At 42.2% G+C, this 15,669-nt stretch overlaps 6 protein-coding genes across 10 annotated transcripts in view; 3 read left to right on the top strand and 3 right to left on the bottom strand.

The window, feature by feature from the left end:
• The window catches only part of Rgk3 (Rad, Gem/Kir family member 3), a 32,359-nt gene extending 28,516 nt beyond the window's left edge, over positions 1–3,843 (top strand). For 2 of the 3 annotated variants that reach the window (XM_032436465.2, XM_002050278.4), the window contains 4 exons: positions 1,426–1,606; positions 1,720–1,853; positions 2,111–2,227; positions 3,271–3,843. In XM_032436465.2, the coding sequence (XP_032292356.1) occupies positions 1,426–1,606; positions 1,720–1,853; positions 2,111–2,227; positions 3,271–3,417 (579 nt within the window). In that variant the 3' untranslated portion in view covers positions 3,418–3,843. The remainder of the gene's footprint in view (positions 1–1,425; positions 1,607–1,719; positions 1,854–2,110; positions 2,228–3,270) is intronic. The other variant, XM_015174492.3, reaches the window with a different exon arrangement.
• Positions 1–6,240, bottom strand: part of ASPP (Ankyrin-repeat, SH3-domain, and Proline-rich-region containing Protein) — a 78,080-nt gene extending 71,840 nt beyond the window's left edge. The window contains exon 1 of the mRNA XM_032436464.2: positions 6,126–6,240. The gene's annotated coding sequence lies outside the window, so the exon portion shown is untranslated. The remainder of the gene's footprint in view (positions 1–6,125) is intronic.
• On the bottom strand, positions 4,550–5,333 carry LOC6625682 (uncharacterized). The gene is made up of 2 exons (XM_002050279.4): positions 5,068–5,333; positions 4,550–5,004 (listed from the first exon to the last, which is right to left on the bottom strand). Exons 1-2 carry the CDS (start codon positions 5,080–5,082, stop codon positions 4,684–4,686), a joined length of 336 nt encoding a protein of 111 aa, XP_002050315.1. The 5' UTR covers positions 5,083–5,333; the 3' UTR covers positions 4,550–4,683.
• Positions 6,241–6,411: 171 nt separating the features above from the next.
• On the top strand, positions 6,412–10,159 carry MFS16 (major facilitator superfamily transporter 16). 3 transcript variants are annotated; one of them, XM_015174495.3, is made up of 8 exons: positions 6,412–6,558; positions 7,523–7,726; positions 7,781–7,938; positions 8,002–8,582; positions 8,690–8,725; positions 8,878–9,091; positions 9,153–9,301; positions 9,362–10,159. In XM_015174495.3, exons 2-8 carry the CDS (start codon positions 7,602–7,604, stop codon positions 9,731–9,733), a joined length of 1,635 nt encoding a protein of 544 aa, XP_015029981.1. In that variant the 5' UTR covers positions 6,412–6,558; positions 7,523–7,601; the 3' UTR covers positions 9,734–10,159. The 3 variants fall into 3 exon arrangements, with proteins under 3 accessions (XP_015029981.1, XP_002050316.2, XP_015029980.1); XM_015174494.3 differs by lacking the exon at positions 6,412–6,558 and adding an exon at positions 6,606–7,119; XM_002050280.4 differs by lacking the exon at positions 8,690–8,725.
• On the bottom strand, positions 7,523–13,086 carry Gnptab (N-acetylglucosamine-1-phosphate transferase subunits alpha and beta). The gene is made up of 2 exons (XM_002050281.4): positions 11,411–13,086; positions 7,523–11,341 (listed from the first exon to the last, which is right to left on the bottom strand). Exons 1-2 carry the CDS (start codon positions 12,938–12,940, stop codon positions 10,853–10,855), a joined length of 2,019 nt encoding a protein of 672 aa, XP_002050317.1. The 5' UTR covers positions 12,941–13,086; the 3' UTR covers positions 7,523–10,852.
• A 368-nt stretch (positions 13,087–13,454) lies between these two features.
• On the top strand, positions 13,455–15,200 carry VhaAC45 (Vacuolar H[+] ATPase AC45 accessory subunit). Its single transcript, XM_002050282.4, has 5 exons — positions 13,455–13,593; positions 13,675–13,789; positions 13,848–13,950; positions 14,017–14,278; positions 14,345–15,200. The coding sequence occupies exons 2-5, from the start codon at positions 13,704–13,706 to the stop codon at positions 15,061–15,063; spliced, it is 1,170 nt and encodes a 389-aa protein (XP_002050318.1). The 5' UTR covers positions 13,455–13,593; positions 13,675–13,703; the 3' UTR covers positions 15,064–15,200.
• The last annotated feature ends 469 nt before the right edge of the window (positions 15,201–15,669 follow it).

Raw genomic sequence — 15,669 nt, 5'->3', positions numbered from 1 at the left:
GCGTTGCGCGTTCACGCAAAAGTTGAAAGTTGAAAGAACAAATAATAAACAGCAAAAATGTTGCCTCAACTCGAGTCCAAATGCACACAAGCATGGCCGTCAATCATAAATACCTTGACACACTCAGACACACGCCCAGACACACGCGAAGAACGTGGTGTATGCATTTGGCAATCGTAAATTCCTGCCAAAATGCCGGATGTGCCTGGCGTTGCTTGATGGCTATGTTTTAGCCACACAAGTAACTGAAAGAATAAAAGTAGCCAACACTGTAAAATTCAGCGTCACTTCCGCCACACCCACTGGCAACGCCTGTCTGGAAGCCCCCAAAAAAATAAAAACAATATACAAGCAGTTTGCTGCTGTTGCAGAAATGGCCATGACGATATAAGCTCGTAAGTTACTTAGGATATATGGTCTTTCGAAAAAGCTATCGGTTTAGTAAAGAGCTAAAAATGAATTAAATCAGAAAGATTTAAATGCTCAACGTATTGACATGTAAGTTCGGGTTTATGACGATATCGATAAATATCGAATCAGTTGAGAATTATTCATGTCACACTAAGTTATCTTGTAGGAAACCAGATATAGTAACGATTAATAAGCTCTACAGGGACTTCTGTAACGCCAGCAACAGATAATTTAGCGAATTGTTGACAAGTACTTTGTTTAAAAGATGATCGATAAGCTATCGAAGATATCGATAAGCGAGCAAATATAATAAATCGATACATTTATCAATACATCTTCTATTTCTATATAGTTTCCTTGCAGGGACATTAATAAGTCGATAAACTTTCGATTATTTTGGAAGCAGTTTTTGGAAAATCCTAGGCAAAATCGCAAGTTGGGTATGCCCATATACAATAGATTCCTTAAGCAAACCTCGACTAGCTTCTGATTTCTTGAATTTTGGCTGATTTTACGTGAAATAAGGAGTCGCTGCTTATGCAACTTGTCAGTTATGCAAAACAGCTGTTAATTTAGAGGCTTTAAAAAGGCACCTATTAGAAATTCAGAGTATCATTAAAAGTCGCGCTGCAATTTCAAGGAAACTTTTGACATTTTTTGCCTGGCCCAGATGCAGAGACAGTAGACAGGATGCAGGAACAAGTTGAGCTACAGCCAACTCTCAACTTTGTGGCTCGTTATGAGGCAAAGTGGCCATAATTTTAATTTTTACGAGCATAAAGAAACGGAAAGCAACAAACACGAACGTACAGGCAGCAAGTCCTGCAGCAGGACACGGCAATGAGCTGACGCTTTATGGCGTTGCATGCGGCGTGGCACTCGTAGTTGTTGGGCATTACCAACTTTTAATGTTGACTTAAATTAACACACATATACACACACATACACACACACGTCTAAGGTATTTAAGAGTTTTGAGTTTAATTTGTAAAACTTGTTGAATCATTTTAACAGGAGGAACTGGAGCAGGCGGATGCATTTCTGGTCGTCTATTCCTGCATTGACAAGGAGTCCTTTACGCGTGCCAAACAGATCTTATCGCGTTTGCAGGACATGGACTTGCTGCGCCATCGACCCACCATTTTGGTGGCAAACAAAATTGATTTGGCCAGATCACGCGCCGTCTCAGCGCAGGGCAAGTGCAGCCAGTGCGTGACTCTTGGCAATTTTCTAATTTAACAACCCCCCCCCCCCCTTCCCCTCTCTCTCTCTCTCTCTCTCTCTCTTTCACGCTCTTGACTCTTGCAGATGGTAAATGCGTGGCCTGCACCTTTGGCGCCAAGTTCATTGAGGTATCGGTGGGCATTAACCACAACTGTGATGAGCTGCTCGCCGGCACTTTGACCCAGATACGCCTGAAGAAGGATCACAATCTATTGCAGGTGAGTGTAAATGGATTCCCAACGGAATCGACTCAATTGAGTGTCTTAGACTTTGGATGGTAGACTAGGCGTAACCAGCTCCAGTTTCAGTACAGTAGATGTTGTTCAACATCTTTAGACATCATCTATCGCCTTTGCCTTCAACACCTGAGCGCTTTTCACATTTGTAATTCACTCTATCTATCTCTCTCTCTCTCTCTCTATCATTTATCTATGTACATTTTATGTGTGTGTAATTGTAACGTTCGCTTTCGCAGCTGAATCCGAAAAAGTCGAAAGACAAAACTAAGTTTAAAGATAGCAAAGACAAGCACTTAGAGACTGTAGAAACTGATAAATGTCTGACATTGACTGATCTTAAGGCCGACGATGCGGTAAGTAACGCAGCCAACCAACTACGTACAGTTCTTTGTGTACCTCCTTCCCCCCGAAAAACTAGTCCCCCAGTTGTTACCCCGCGTATCTTAAATGTTATCCAAATTGCATGCAAAACCTAACTGTCTACAGCTTTGCGAGTTTCTAGGTAATCTGAGCACTTCCAGAAAAAGCGAAAATCGTTTTTATTATCTAAATAGATTCCTAATTCTTTGATTAGACGTCTGCAATCCTTGGCGTGAAGCTTCAAACTAATGAGTATTAATAGTCGAGTGGTTTTACATATATATATATATATTACGCAATCAAAGAGTTGACAGACAGTCCATATTGATTGGGCAGAAATATATAATATATATATTGTATAAAAAAAAAATACTCGAGATGACGAAGCTAAATGCAAGTTTGCAAACATGACGGCAAAACCTTATTAAATGGGATTACTATCATGTCCATATATGGTTTCTATAGGAACAATCGAAAAAATAACAAAACAACAAGAGGAATCTGACATGTGTCTAACACACCTTCAACTGTATAACCTTTAGGCCAAAATCAAACTTTCGACAGCTAAATAAACGCCAAATTAGGCAATTAAATAAATTTAAATATATCTTTGTTTTTCGACATGTTGAAGGCACTGGAACTGCTCATATAGTGTAATTTGCCAGCATTATTTATATTTTCTTTGATCTCCTGCCCCCAGCGAAGCAGCAATACATATTCCAAATAGTTTATATCCATAGTTTGTTGGTTTGCCAAAACGGAAATGTGTCGTGTGTGCAAAATGTTCAGAGTTTATCTCATGCATATCTTTGTTTGTTCCGTTCTTGTTTTGTTATTGCTTGTGCATTATTTGTTGCTGTTTTCACATATTTCAAAACTAACCAAACACAACCACAACAGCCCGGACTTTCGAGTGCAACCAAGTCGTTTAACGAGCCAGAATAAACTTCTATGAAACTTAACATGCTAACATTGTCAATTGTTGTGCCTGATAAAGACAAACTCTTCTGAAATGCGTAAATGCCATCGTTTGCAGGGTCCCCGGGATGGCAGCTCGCCGGCGCATTGGTATAAGAGCCGCAGCGTAATGCTGGCCAGCATGAAGGCGCGACAGATGCTCACCTGGATACTGGGCAAGGAGGACTCCAAGTTCAAGCATTGCGAGAATCTGCAGGTGCTCTAAACACAATATCATATATCTAACTGCATCGGCTCAACAATAAAAAAAAAAAAGTAAAACACCAAATAAATAATGCTTCAAGTTATGCGAGTATGTGAAATGTAAAATTTAAGTGTATATGTAATATGTAACTCTATGATAAAAAACAAAAAAGAAGAATAATAATATGTGAATATTTATAAAACCAACAAAAGAACCAGCTAAACATAACCTTAAAATGTAAACAGGTTTCGATATTTCGATGACCACCAAACCCACACACACACACACACACACACACACACACACTGACACATACACAGCAATGTCCTTTAACTGTAAACAACAAGAAGCCTGATAATCAAAAATTAAATTAAATTTAATGTAAAAAAAAAAAAAACAAGTTAAGGAAGCGAGCAACTTTATGGAACCAAGCAAATGCAACAAAAACTATAAACTACATAAATCTAATTTTCTAATTGAGAAAATCAAAACTTTTTCCAAGCTTTGAGCTAAACGTGAACTTTAATATATTTCCCATAAACTATTTAGCAGAGATTAACTAAGTATTTAAAAATATTTGCTAAAGAGTTCTTCTGTTCTTTTTTAGAAGTTTTACATATATGTGTAGTGTAGTAGTACAGTGTAATCTCGTTAATCTCGAAAAAGCTCTATTTCTTTGACTAGAGATTTGCGTACAAAGCAAACACTTTAGAAACTGTCGGAAAACTTGGCATATTTCTTCTACTTCAGATGGCTTTAGATCCATTGAATTTTGTGTGTGTTTAAAATTTGTGTGTCTTCCCTATATTTTGTATATACATATACATATATATATATACATATACATATATATGTAGAATATATAAGAGAGTCCAGTATGGAAATCCATTGCAATGTAAGGAATTTGAGTGTCATCCACAAAGCATAATTCGCAATGTGGACAAAAGCACAAACAATAATATTTGTAAATTAAAAAATATCTTATTAGAATTGTTTATATGTGTGTGTATATAAGATTAATCACAAGTGGATATTTTCAAAAAAAATAAATAAATAAATATATATATATAAAAATAGAATTCCCCAAAAGTTCTACCATGTACTATGTATAAAAGCTCTAATAAAATATGTATTTAAATGTTAAATAATCAAATTTAACGTTGTTTCTTTTGTAATTTTAATTTAAAACCTAAATCTTTTGGTACAAAACGTTATGATAATGTCAGAAACTGATGCAGCTGATGAGTTGAGTATACGAAACTAGACTTATTATTATGGGGCCAAATTTTAGCCAAACTGTTGAGGATTCTTCACCCGCCTGGCAACCTCACCGCGATAACGAAACAGTGGCCGAAATACATTTATCTCGGCCAGTTCCATATCATCGGCATTCTCGTACTCATTGGACAGATCGTCCACGGCACGGCGCAGCCTGACCAATGTGCGCTCCATTTTGTAGAGATGCTCAAGTTTCTGGTCGGTATTTAAATACACAACATCTGTTACTGCACTCAGTCTTTGGCTAGGCTCAACGGAACTGTGGCGCTCCTGGGGATAGGCACAAGCCACTTCCAGAGTAACGAGGCACGCGACCAGTTGCCAAATATGCTATTGATAGAGCAAGAGATCTATTAGAGCCTATTCAGCTGCATATTTAGCCGGCTTACTCACCTTGTAAGACATCATTTTGTTTGGCTTTAGATCTGTTTAAGTGTTAAATGCACTACAATAGAGTTTCTTTATGTTGTATAGCTGTTAGCTGATTGACGGCGGAATTGTAAGTGTAACTAATTGGTGGCCGAGCATTGCTTTTTATACAATTGAGAAATGGCTGCAGTTTGCTCTAATTAGCACCTTGAATTGTTCTAATTGCACACCTTGTTTTTCACATGTTAAGCCGATTGTAATATTTCCAGGAAATTAGCATGTCGCTATTGTGTTGTAATGTCAAAAAATCAGAGCATTCAACGGCCCTAGACTGATGTCGAGACTAGGAAAGCCGAGTCATGTGAACTGCTTTTGTACTTTACAAATTCGAAATATTGTCACAGCAAACACAACTGACTAATAGTCAGCACTTAATTATTTTTTATCCGGTCGCGTGTCTGTCTCGTAATTAGCGCATGATCTCAACAGGTTGTGTACAATAATATAGCCCCAAGCTGTCAAAATAAACAAGGTTGTCAACACGTGCACCGTTCGCAATATCTAAGCAATGCAATGGATAATTCGTATTTTTAGTCAATTATTCATTTGAATTTGAATTTTGAACGCGAGCGGGCAATATAAAAATGGTTTGCGTCCCTGGTAAATTACAGTCCCTTACCGGTTAAGAAGTTAACAGCAGGCCTTGCTTTCCCGCTTAACATTCTGTTATCAGCGTATAGTCGATATACCGGAAAAACAGACCGCGCACATGAAATGAAAATTTACTTGCGTTGCCTTAGTCCAAAGAGAAGAAAATAACTTTCAACAATGAAGAAAAATGCACTGAAATACAAAGCGAGCAAATGAGAAATAACCGAAGCCCATTACGCATTGTACCTATGCAAATGTTAAATAGAAGAACAAAGCAAAAGCAACTAAGATAATGGAAACTAACAATAAGTAGAATTTAGCTATAAGACTTAATTGGATAAGGAAAACTTTAAGAATCGTTATTGCATCAATAAATACCTATATATATTTGTAAGCGAATGCAGAAACAACGGTAAATGGCTTCTACTTACAGATGCTGGCGAATGCGGTCTCCCTTCGGTACGCTTGGTTTAGCTCGTAACTAGCTGCTATGGCTATCACTTGACACATCTTAAACACACACATATTCCATATTACAATTAGTACACTTTTTACGGCAACGTTTTTAAAATTTAATACAATTTTATGGTTTTTACGCGAACACATTGCTGCTCCTCACCGATTAATTGTTTTAACTTCAGATAAAACTATCGATAACTTGCAGCTGCCATTGACAGTGCCATTGTGAGTTTAACAGCATACACAACTGTTACTGCAACTAGCCAGATAAACAACAACAACAGTCGACTTGGCAGTTCGCTTGTTCAGTTTTGTGAGTCGTTCGATTGAACATATTGCGAACGATTCGATATAACTGTAGATGTGTTACGCTCTTTTGTTTATTTGTTTTATGTTCGTTTAACGGTAAAGTAAATAATAATTAAGTAATATTGATTCGAACCGACAGTTTGTCAGCGTTGCGCTGACAGTTCCCCTGTGCAGCAGCGGCAGCAACAGCAACAGCCGCAGTCAAACGTCACGCAAACAACAAACAAAGAGTTGCTAATATCACTGAACAAACAAACTACGTTGCAGTTTCATATTTCACATTTTATTGCCAGCGCAACAAAATTGAATACAATTTGTTTTGTGATACGAATATTGTAGCCGGCGGTGATTCAGTTTGGACACTTGCCTCGCTTCCAGCTCGACTGACAGCATATGTTTGTTTGTCTGTGCCTGTGTATATGTGTGTGTGTGTTCGGTTCGTGCGCGCAAACTTGCGTATGTGTGCAAAAACAAAGTGCGATAAGGGAAAACGAATTCTTCAATCAAAACTTCATAGGAAACTAGCAGATAAAGAGCCTTCACTCTGCAACCGCAAGGGGCCGCCAACCGCGAATAGTTTTTTCTACATTATTAGCTACGCCAGCGTTACAGTGAGCGCTACCTGTTGATGAACACCCTACAAATACCTGCATTTGTGTAAGCCTCTAGATCTGCTTATACCCTTACAAAATCTCGGCCATAAAGTAAACATATGTTCATGATTAGTATTAACAGACGACGAGTCGTTATAGCCAGGTACGTCTGTCTGTCGCTCAGTTTTAAAGCAATCCCAAAGAAGCATGTCGCTGTAGACCAGATCGGATTATCTTCTACAGTCAATGTCGCTTAACTATATCGTATAGCTCCTGCAAATAGATTTATAGTGGCATATACTTTACTTAATGATAACATTTCTGTGTCTCAAGTTATCTCTGAAATTATCATATAGCTGCCATGGAAACGATCTGAGATTGAAAAAAAAAACCCTTTGCAAATCTGTTTTATTTGTAAGAGTATTGAATATTCGGCAACCCAAAGCTAACTGCAACTCTTCATACAGCTCAATATAGAAAGAAGTAGCTACACGATCTGCCCCCTGGACGTGTGCAGCTGCTTTATAGAGAAGCTTGGGCCAGTCGATGAGACCGTCAGCATCGAGAACGCGCAAAATGAGTAACAGCTATAACGATATACCCATCGGGATACGCGTGCTGCAGAGCTTCTCGCGGCAATGTCCGCGATTTCATGCGCGCAAGGAGCTGTGGTAAGAGACAATTAAGCAAATGTCAACGGCTAGTTAAATCTACCTTCGTTTCAGCTACAAGATGTCCATATTTTTGCTCACATTCCTTGCCTATGCCTGCTATCACATGTCCCGCAAGCCGATCTCAGTGGTCAAGTCCGTGCTGCATGGGAATTGCTCGAATACGCAGGCAAGGCTGCACGAGGCTGGCGATTGCGGCTATGCGCCATTTGGTTAGTTTGGGTCTAGCTCTTGTGCATATTCCGTGACTCACTTAACCCACTTTCTTTGAACAGATGGCTCCGACTCGAAGACGCTCTTTGGCATGCTGGACTCGGCCTTTCTGTTCTCGTACGCCATTGCCATGTTCATGTCGGGCTTCATAGCGGAGCGCGTCTCGTTGCGCTATTTTCTGTCCATGGGCATGATTATGACGGGCGTGTTCACCTATCTGTTCGGCCTGGCACGCACCTCCAATATACACAGCCTCAGCTACTTTATATTTGTGCAAATCTTTGCCGGCATATTCCAGACCACAGGCTGGCCGGGCGTTGTCACGCTAGTGGGCCGTTGGTTTGGCAAAGAGAAACGCGGCCTGATATTTGGCATTTGGAATAGCCACACATCCATTGGCAATATTCTGGGCACACTAATTGCGGCGCACTATGTGGAAAAGGATTGGGCCCTGTCCTTTGTTGTGCCTGGCATTATCATTGGAGCTGTCGGCTTTCTGCTCTTTCTGTTTCTGGTTGATCAGCCAGAGATTGTTGGCTGTTATCCACAGCATGTCACACATGAGCGTCGCAATGTGGCCAATGAATCGGATGTGGACCATGACGATGATGACGATGAGGAACAGGCGCGTCACACCGAAGCCGTAAGTATTTAATGTTCTCGCTTTCAGCAATTGTTGCTTGCATTTTTGACTTTTTATTTAAATAAAATACACACTCATCTCAAATAATTTGCCGTATGCCTGCGCAGTTTTATGCCCAGTCCGTTTATGCCGCCCAACAAACCGTAAGTGCATGCATCCCACATTTGTCTTTTCCATGTGTCGTACGCTTCTGTGTTTGTTGCGCCTCTTCAGCTAATTCTTTATAAATCTGTATTATATGTCCGATTCGCTTTGTGCTTCTGCTCATATTGATTACATACATTTTTCCCTGCAGGATCAGGTTAGCTATCGCCCAGCGCCCACCGAACGCACCCCCATCCTGTCACGGCAGCCGTCTAGGGAACGCCCAGCCGGACATGGCCGTCCCATTAGCTTGGTTGATGCGCTCTATATACCCGGCGTGGTTGAGTTCTCGCTCTGCCTGTTCTTCACCAAGCTGGTCAGCTATACGTTCATGTACTGGCTGCCGCTCTATATACAGTCTTCCAGTGAGTCAATTCTTGAAATATGTTTTTTCTGCTTACTTATTTATACATTTGTTTCGTTCAGGCACCTTGGGTCCAGAGCTGTCCGCCGATCTGTCTACGCTGTTCGATGTGGGCGGCATATTGGGTGCCATAGCCGCCGGCTATGTATCTGATCTGACGGGCATGTCGGCCACAGTGTGCACAGTAATGTTGTTCTTTGCGTCGCCCATTGTGAGTTCTATTCAAATTTAATCTGTATGCATATGTACTTAATGTATTGGCTTATTCCAGCTGTTAATGTATCAACAGTATGGCGCATTGTCCGTCACAATTAGCGTGCTTCTGCTCATCATTGTGGGCATCTTTGTGAACGGGCCGTATGCATTAATAACGACCTCAGTCAGCGCTGAACTGGGTCAGCACAGTTCCTTGGAGAGTAATTCGAATGCCCTGGCCACGGTTACAGCTATTATAGATGGCACGGGCTCCATTGGCGCGGCAGTGGGTCCGCTGCTGGCCGGTTTGATCTCCAGCCACAGCTGGCAGAATGTCTTCTATATGCTCATCGTGGCGGACATCATTGCCATGCTGTTGCTCATGCGTCTGGTCGTCAAGGAATGCACCACGTTGCGTCGCTCAACGACCCGCATTCGCATCGAATAGCAGCGGGCGAATTAATTTTATTCAATCGGAATTTAATATAAGCATATGTATATATAGCATTGTATTACATGCGTGCACACACACACATTCGCCCGCATGCATGTGTGCAGACTTATGTGTGCGTGCATGTGCAGCTCGCATTAACTATTTTAATATTACACTATTTCTATATATGTGTGCATGTTTAAGTACTGTGTGCTTGTTTATTCGAGAGCATATCACTTGTTTTTCTGAACCTACATAATTAGTTTTATCTGCGTTCATTTTTTATAGCTATTAATACTGAATGTGTAACGCACTAGACGCCCAAATCTTTACCATATTTATTATGTGCATGTAAACAATGGCGGACGAGCTATACGAGTTAACAGTTTTATCTATATATATATAAATATATTTTATACCGCTGTGTGTGTATGTATATCAGAGTCTCCTCGTTTTAAGTGCCGAAGAAATATACATATATATATATAATATAATAGTTAAGGCATATTTACACTGATATGTAAATACAGTTTTCGTACACTTTTCGTACCAATAAACTAAGACAATGCCGTATACGAGAATTGTCTAAATAAAAACTATCGAACAGACTTATTTAAGCCACTGTAATGTAAGAGAGCTCCTGTAAAGTAATGCTGTTAAGATTAACAGTACAAAAAGGTAAGTATGTAGAGATTTGAATGTGGCATTATAAAGCGAAAGCTGAACACGAAAAGCCTGTAAATTGTGGCTAGAAACCAAATTTAAGTTGACGACTTAAATTTCATTTAACAACACATTAGCTGACGTTTGAGGATAACAGCCTACTAGTAGCTTAAATGAGTAAATGTTAGCTTGGTTATGTTTAAAATTCTATGTATATTATTACTTTTAATCTCAATCTGTTGACTTTTTAGCCTCAGCAGCGAAAAAGAAACCCATCTAAGAGATATTTCACTTTACTACACTTAAAATTAGCCTCTTGATTGCGCTTAAATAAGATATAGTCTAGGTAGACCTTAACTAAAACTAGATTCCACCTATAAATGGCGCTAAAATGGCGACGATCTCAAAGCTTATAACTTATCACAACATTGAAATGAAAAACAAATCATACAACCTTAATATCAGCGTGTTTTACAGACGCTGCACACAGCGACGCACAATCTTGGCCTTATGTTGGCACAGCAGACGGAGTAGAAAGATGATGAGCAGCAGGCTAACGCCATAGCCGACGACGAGAACGGCGCGTTTGCGTCGCCGCCAACGTTGATAGTCGTTCCAGGACACATAGCGATTGCGAAATTGTGGAGGCAGTTCAAATTTGCTGCGTCGCGGAAAGAAAGATAAATAGAAATCCTCGAGCAGATGACGCACTAGCTCGTTATCCTCGCCACGCTTAACATCGAGATTGTCGTTGATGCAATTGAACTTGCGCGGATTGCGACGCATGCGGTCGAGCGCCTCAACGACTTCCGTCAGATTTGAGGTGAGCATCATAAAGTTGCTGTGCGAGGCGCGTTTTGGACTCACATGATAGCGATACCTGGAGCGTACGCCAAAGTTGGCGCTCAAAGCCTCCGCCAGCAGTGGACAGCGGTAGACTAGCTCGCGGGTAATTGTGGGCTGTGCAAAGAGCAAGAGTGAAAATTATAAGTGCGACTGACATAGAGCCTGGATTAGATAATAGCTTACCAAATTGGAGTCCTCGTAGCGCTCATAGACCAGCGTCGAGTGAACTATTTTATTATCTGTTGCAGCATCATGGCCCAGGTTGTGGGTACAGTTCTGGACTACCTCCTCGAAGTAGCGCATGGCTGACCAGTCCAGCGGCGGTGGATAGATGCGCGTCAGGCACGTGCGCACCTCGCGATCCGACCATGTGCCCGAACCGTCCGTATCGAACTCATCAAAGATCTGCTCCACGCCCAGCGACTTTGTCTCGCTCATGAGAAACGAATAGTAGGCGAAGGCGAACTGTAAATCTGTGGCCGCACGGAAACGCTGATGGGCCGTCTGGCGCACTTGCTGCTCGAAGCGCTGCTGCATGGCCTCGACAATGTCGCGTTCTATGAGAAAGCCCACGTGCGCCAGCACATGACGCGCCTTGAAGCCATAGACGCGATTCAGCAGCATATTGGTGGCAATCAGCGAGTGCGAGTAAATGTCTGTGGAGGATTTGAAGTCCTCCTTGTGCAGCAGATTGCTGCGGCTGGTGCTGCTGCTCATCGCGCTGCTGGCGTCCAGCTCGGGATTTAGAGACTTCAGCTTGTCTTTGTTGAAGCGTTCCACAATGCGACGCAGCTCCTGCAGCGTAGACACATTTCTATGCCGCATCAGCTCCTTGAAATTAGTGGAGCTGCGTTTGAAAAGCTGTTGCAGACCCACATTGGGAAACTTATGAACGCCCACATGACCCACAGGCACGGGCACATCGGGCACGCTATGCAGATCCTCTTGCAACTGCCCGGCAATCCCGGTGCCACTGTCGGTGCAGTCGCCACCATCAAATTGGCAGGCATCAATGTTACAGTGGCGATCACAGGCGCCATCGCCTATATACGTCCACGGGCAGTCCAAGGCGCAATCGGGCACCATCCATGCCTGATAAACACGCACGCCTTCCGCCTCCGTATACAAATCCTCCGGATAGAGCGGTGCACCCAGAAAGATGTCATCGTTCAGATACAAAAAACGTTTGGAAAGCTTTGGTATACGATGGAGGAATGTTTCAATGGCTGCACTGGAAAACGTTGGCAGTTGTTCCGGATCCGGTGCGAGCACCTCGTGCGGCACCACAGTCACACGTTCATAGTTGAGATCCAGCCAACTGGGTATCTGGCCGTTGGTCACAATGTAAACGTGCCGTATCCAGCTGGCGTGCTTCTCCAGCGAACGCAACGAGTATTTTAGTTCATTCTTGTCGTCGAAGCGCGACGGATCGTAGCTGGCATCGTAGCGTCTAATGGACTCAATAAAATCCGGATCCGAACCATTTACCCAGGTGTATACGGCATCAATGGGCGCACAATGCGTTTCGCCGTAGTAGCTACTGTAGTGACCATTCGAAGTCGTCAGCAACTGCTGTCCAGCCAGCCAGAATATTACGCATAGTGCTCCAAATACGGCTAAGTAAACCAACTTGCGGCGCGATTGCATTTTAAGGCGATAGATTTTCTCAATTGTACGCCGCATCCGCCGATGCCAGCGGCGTCGCAGACGCATTTCGTACCCCTATATAGCTCTACATCGCCACACTTTTCGTGCACTTTAATTAATAAATTCTGTTTATTTCGCACGTAATTTACCTTAGAGAAGAAAAAAGATTGATTTTAAGTCGGTTTCTAATTAGTGATGGTCGTCTAAGAATGATAAGCTTGTGCATGACATATGCAAGTACATCGATAGTATCGATGGGAACTATCGCAAAGAAATAAATATTGCGGCTTATAAGTACTTTACTATATAGCATATTAACTTTTTAATACGCAGCTTACACTTATTTTGTACATATCTAATTCGTCTTTTATTTTTTTATATTTGCCATAAAGGCATAAGCCTTTTAATTTGCATTGTAAAATCGCGCCAAGCACATATATTACAGGTCAGACCCGTTGTTTCGATAGTTTTCTTAACTTTCAGTGCTGCTTAATGCCGTTTTGCAGTGCGCCCGCGAGCAAACAATTTTACCATCGTTGTGACTGGCATGCCTATCGACTATAATATCGACTTAACACATTCGCTATCGGTCAGCTGGTCGCCCATCACATGACCTGTCATATGAAAACTTTTTCACTCTGACAGCGCAAATCGACATCGGGCCGTGCAAATCGAAAAACTTTTTCACATTTTTCGTTTGTAGTTTTTCTTAATTTTTGGTTGGTTTATTTTAATACTTGTGTTTAATTATGTTCATTTGTTGATTTTACTTTTGTTTCGTTTTAATTTCGTGAATGTAGTACGTCCACGTAGCGAGCCAGGCCACAAAATGTTGTGGAAGTCGCTGATTGCGTTGTGCGTCATTGGAGTCGCCTTGGGCGAGCAGACGCCCGTTTTTCTATGGGGTGCCAACAGGTGGGTGCTTAGTAAGCCGTTCAAATCGTAGCCATATATTACATCTATTACTTGACAGCCCCACGAAGCCATCGCTGCGCACAGTGCCGCAGGCAGAGTTTGGAGAGCAGCTGGCGACATTGCTGAAAGATCACATGGTTGTGGCCTTCGAGGAAAATGGCGTAAGTCCAGTGCAAATAACAGTGTAAAAACTGTGCTTCAGCAAAAGGTCTGTCTATTTTATCTAGCTGAGCAATAGGGATTTCCTGTGCTCCAATGGCGAGGCGCAGTCATGTTACGCTCAGCTACAGAGCGTTAGCCCCAAGACGTACTACACCAGCGTAGAGAATCCCTCCGAGGCACTGCGTGCTGCAGCTGAAAAGCGCGAGCACAACAGCATCGATGCCAATGGTCAGCTGGTGCAGCCCGTCAAGTGTGAGGTGGGCACAGCCCATTTTGTTTCCTTTGAGGATGTGTCCGAGACACGTGCTGCTACGCTCCAGTCACATGGTACGCCCTGACAGCCACTAACTCATGCATATATGTAGGCTAATTGATATTTACCTTATTGAACAGACTCCGCGATTGCCGCTATCAGCAAGCAATTGAACGGCTGCAAGGTGGCTTATCTGTATTTGGCTGCGCCAGCTACGGCACCCACTGTGCAGCGTCGCGTGCGTCGTTGGACCGCAGCAGAGACGAGCGGCTACAGATTCTACAGCGGCAATCAGTTTGCCATCAGCTTTACCGATGTTAAGTACATTAACGAAGGAGCTACTACGACAACCACGCCCTTAAAGGTTAGTGGTATAACCGTAAACAATGTCACCGCCAACATCAAGTTCTCCGTGGCACTGCACACCGATGCCGGGAAGGACATCACCTTTGATGTCAGCTATAGCAGCGTCGATGGTTATTATACAGTAAGCAATGCGGCATATGGCGGCGAGACATTCCGCACGCCTGGTGTCAATGCGCCCACAACGTTCTCCTATGCCTGCGGCAATGCGACCTGGTATACGCCAGCCAAGGAGAATAAGGCCAATGCGCTGGCATGGAGCTCACTGCAGCTGCAGGCGCCCTTCAGTCAAACAGCCAGGGATAATTTTGCATTCGATGATTCCTGGGACTGTGTTGGCTTCGTTACGCCCGGCATACTGATGGGTCTGTTTGTGATTGTCATTCTGCTGGTGATTGTCTTTTTGGGCCTATGCTGGATGATGGACATCAAGACAATGGATCGCTTCGATGATCCCAAGGGCAAAACTATTACGATTAATGCTAGCGCCGAATAAGCAGCCAGCTGTCTGCATTAATTCATTGTTTTTTCTTCTGATTGTTTTTCTGCATCGTTTAATGTGCATAGATATATATCCGTATATTCAATATTCATTCCTACCTTCAGCTACGCATAATATGTAATCAATTCAATCAACTTAAACAATTACATTATACAAAAAAAAAAAACACAAAAAAATGTCAGGAAATTAGCAGCCACAATTTATCAGTCATACTCTGTACAATTTACGCCCACAAAGGTGCGCTGCGGCGGATGCGGCCATGTTCAGCATCAGAAAACCACACGTGCGCCCAGCCCCCGCTACACACCTTTGCAGCCGTAAATTATTAAGGAATTATGTTATTATTTTGCTTGCAACGACTGCTGCTGCTGCTGCATTTGATAAACTTTAATGCAGTATTTTGTTTAAGTTTGTAAAGAAATGCACAAAACTACTTATAAACACGCACATTATGCTCTGTGTGTGTGTCTGTGTGTGCATGTGTATGCGACTGTGTGTGTGTGTGTCCTTACACGATTGTTTAATTCTAAGCGTCCTTTTTATGTTATGCCCTTGTATGATAATATATCATTTATGTACCTACCCCTGTGCGATATGTAT

This window comes from Drosophila virilis, chromosome 5 (genome assembly GCF_030788295.1).
Source record: "Drosophila virilis strain 15010-1051.87 chromosome 5, Dvir_AGI_RSII-ME, whole genome shotgun sequence".
Taxonomy (NCBI): domain Eukaryota; kingdom Metazoa; phylum Arthropoda; class Insecta; order Diptera; family Drosophilidae; genus Drosophila; species Drosophila virilis.
Note: the sequence above shows the minus strand (reverse complement) of the source record. Positions and strands in the feature narration are given on the sequence as shown.

What these genes read in the sequence shown, in the direction of transcription:
- MFS16 (XM_015174495.3), top strand. Translation starts at nt 7,602, where the DNA reads ATGAGACCGTCAGCATCGAGAACGCGCAAAATGAGTAACAGCTATAAC. An exon ending in CATGCGCGCAAGGAGCTGTG is followed by an intron (nt 7,727 to 7,780) that starts GTAAGAGACAAT and finishes CCTTCGTTTCAG; the next exon opens with CTACAAGATGTCCATATTTT. An exon ending in GCTCTATATACAGTCTTCCA is followed by an intron (nt 9,092 to 9,152) that starts GTGAGTCAATTC and finishes TGTTTCGTTCAG; the next exon opens with GCACCTTGGGTCCAGAGCTG.
- Gnptab (XM_002050281.4), bottom strand. Translation starts at nt 12,940, where the DNA reads ATGCGTCTGCGACGCCGCTGGCATCGGCGGATGCGGCGTACAATTGAG. An exon ending in GCTACGAGGACTCCAATTTG is followed by an intron (nt 11,342 to 11,410) that starts GTAAGCTATTAT and finishes CTCTTTGCACAG; the next exon opens with CCCACAATTACCCGCGAGCT.
- VhaAC45 (XM_002050282.4), top strand. Translation starts at nt 13,704, where the DNA reads ATGTTGTGGAAGTCGCTGATTGCGTTGTGCGTCATTGGAGTCGCCTTG. An exon ending in TTTCTATGGGGTGCCAACAG is followed by an intron (nt 13,790 to 13,847) that starts GTGGGTGCTTAG and finishes ATTACTTGACAG; the next exon opens with CCCCACGAAGCCATCGCTGC. An exon ending in TGGCCTTCGAGGAAAATGGC is followed by an intron (nt 13,951 to 14,016) that starts GTAAGTCCAGTG and finishes TATTTTATCTAG; the next exon opens with CTGAGCAATAGGGATTTCCT.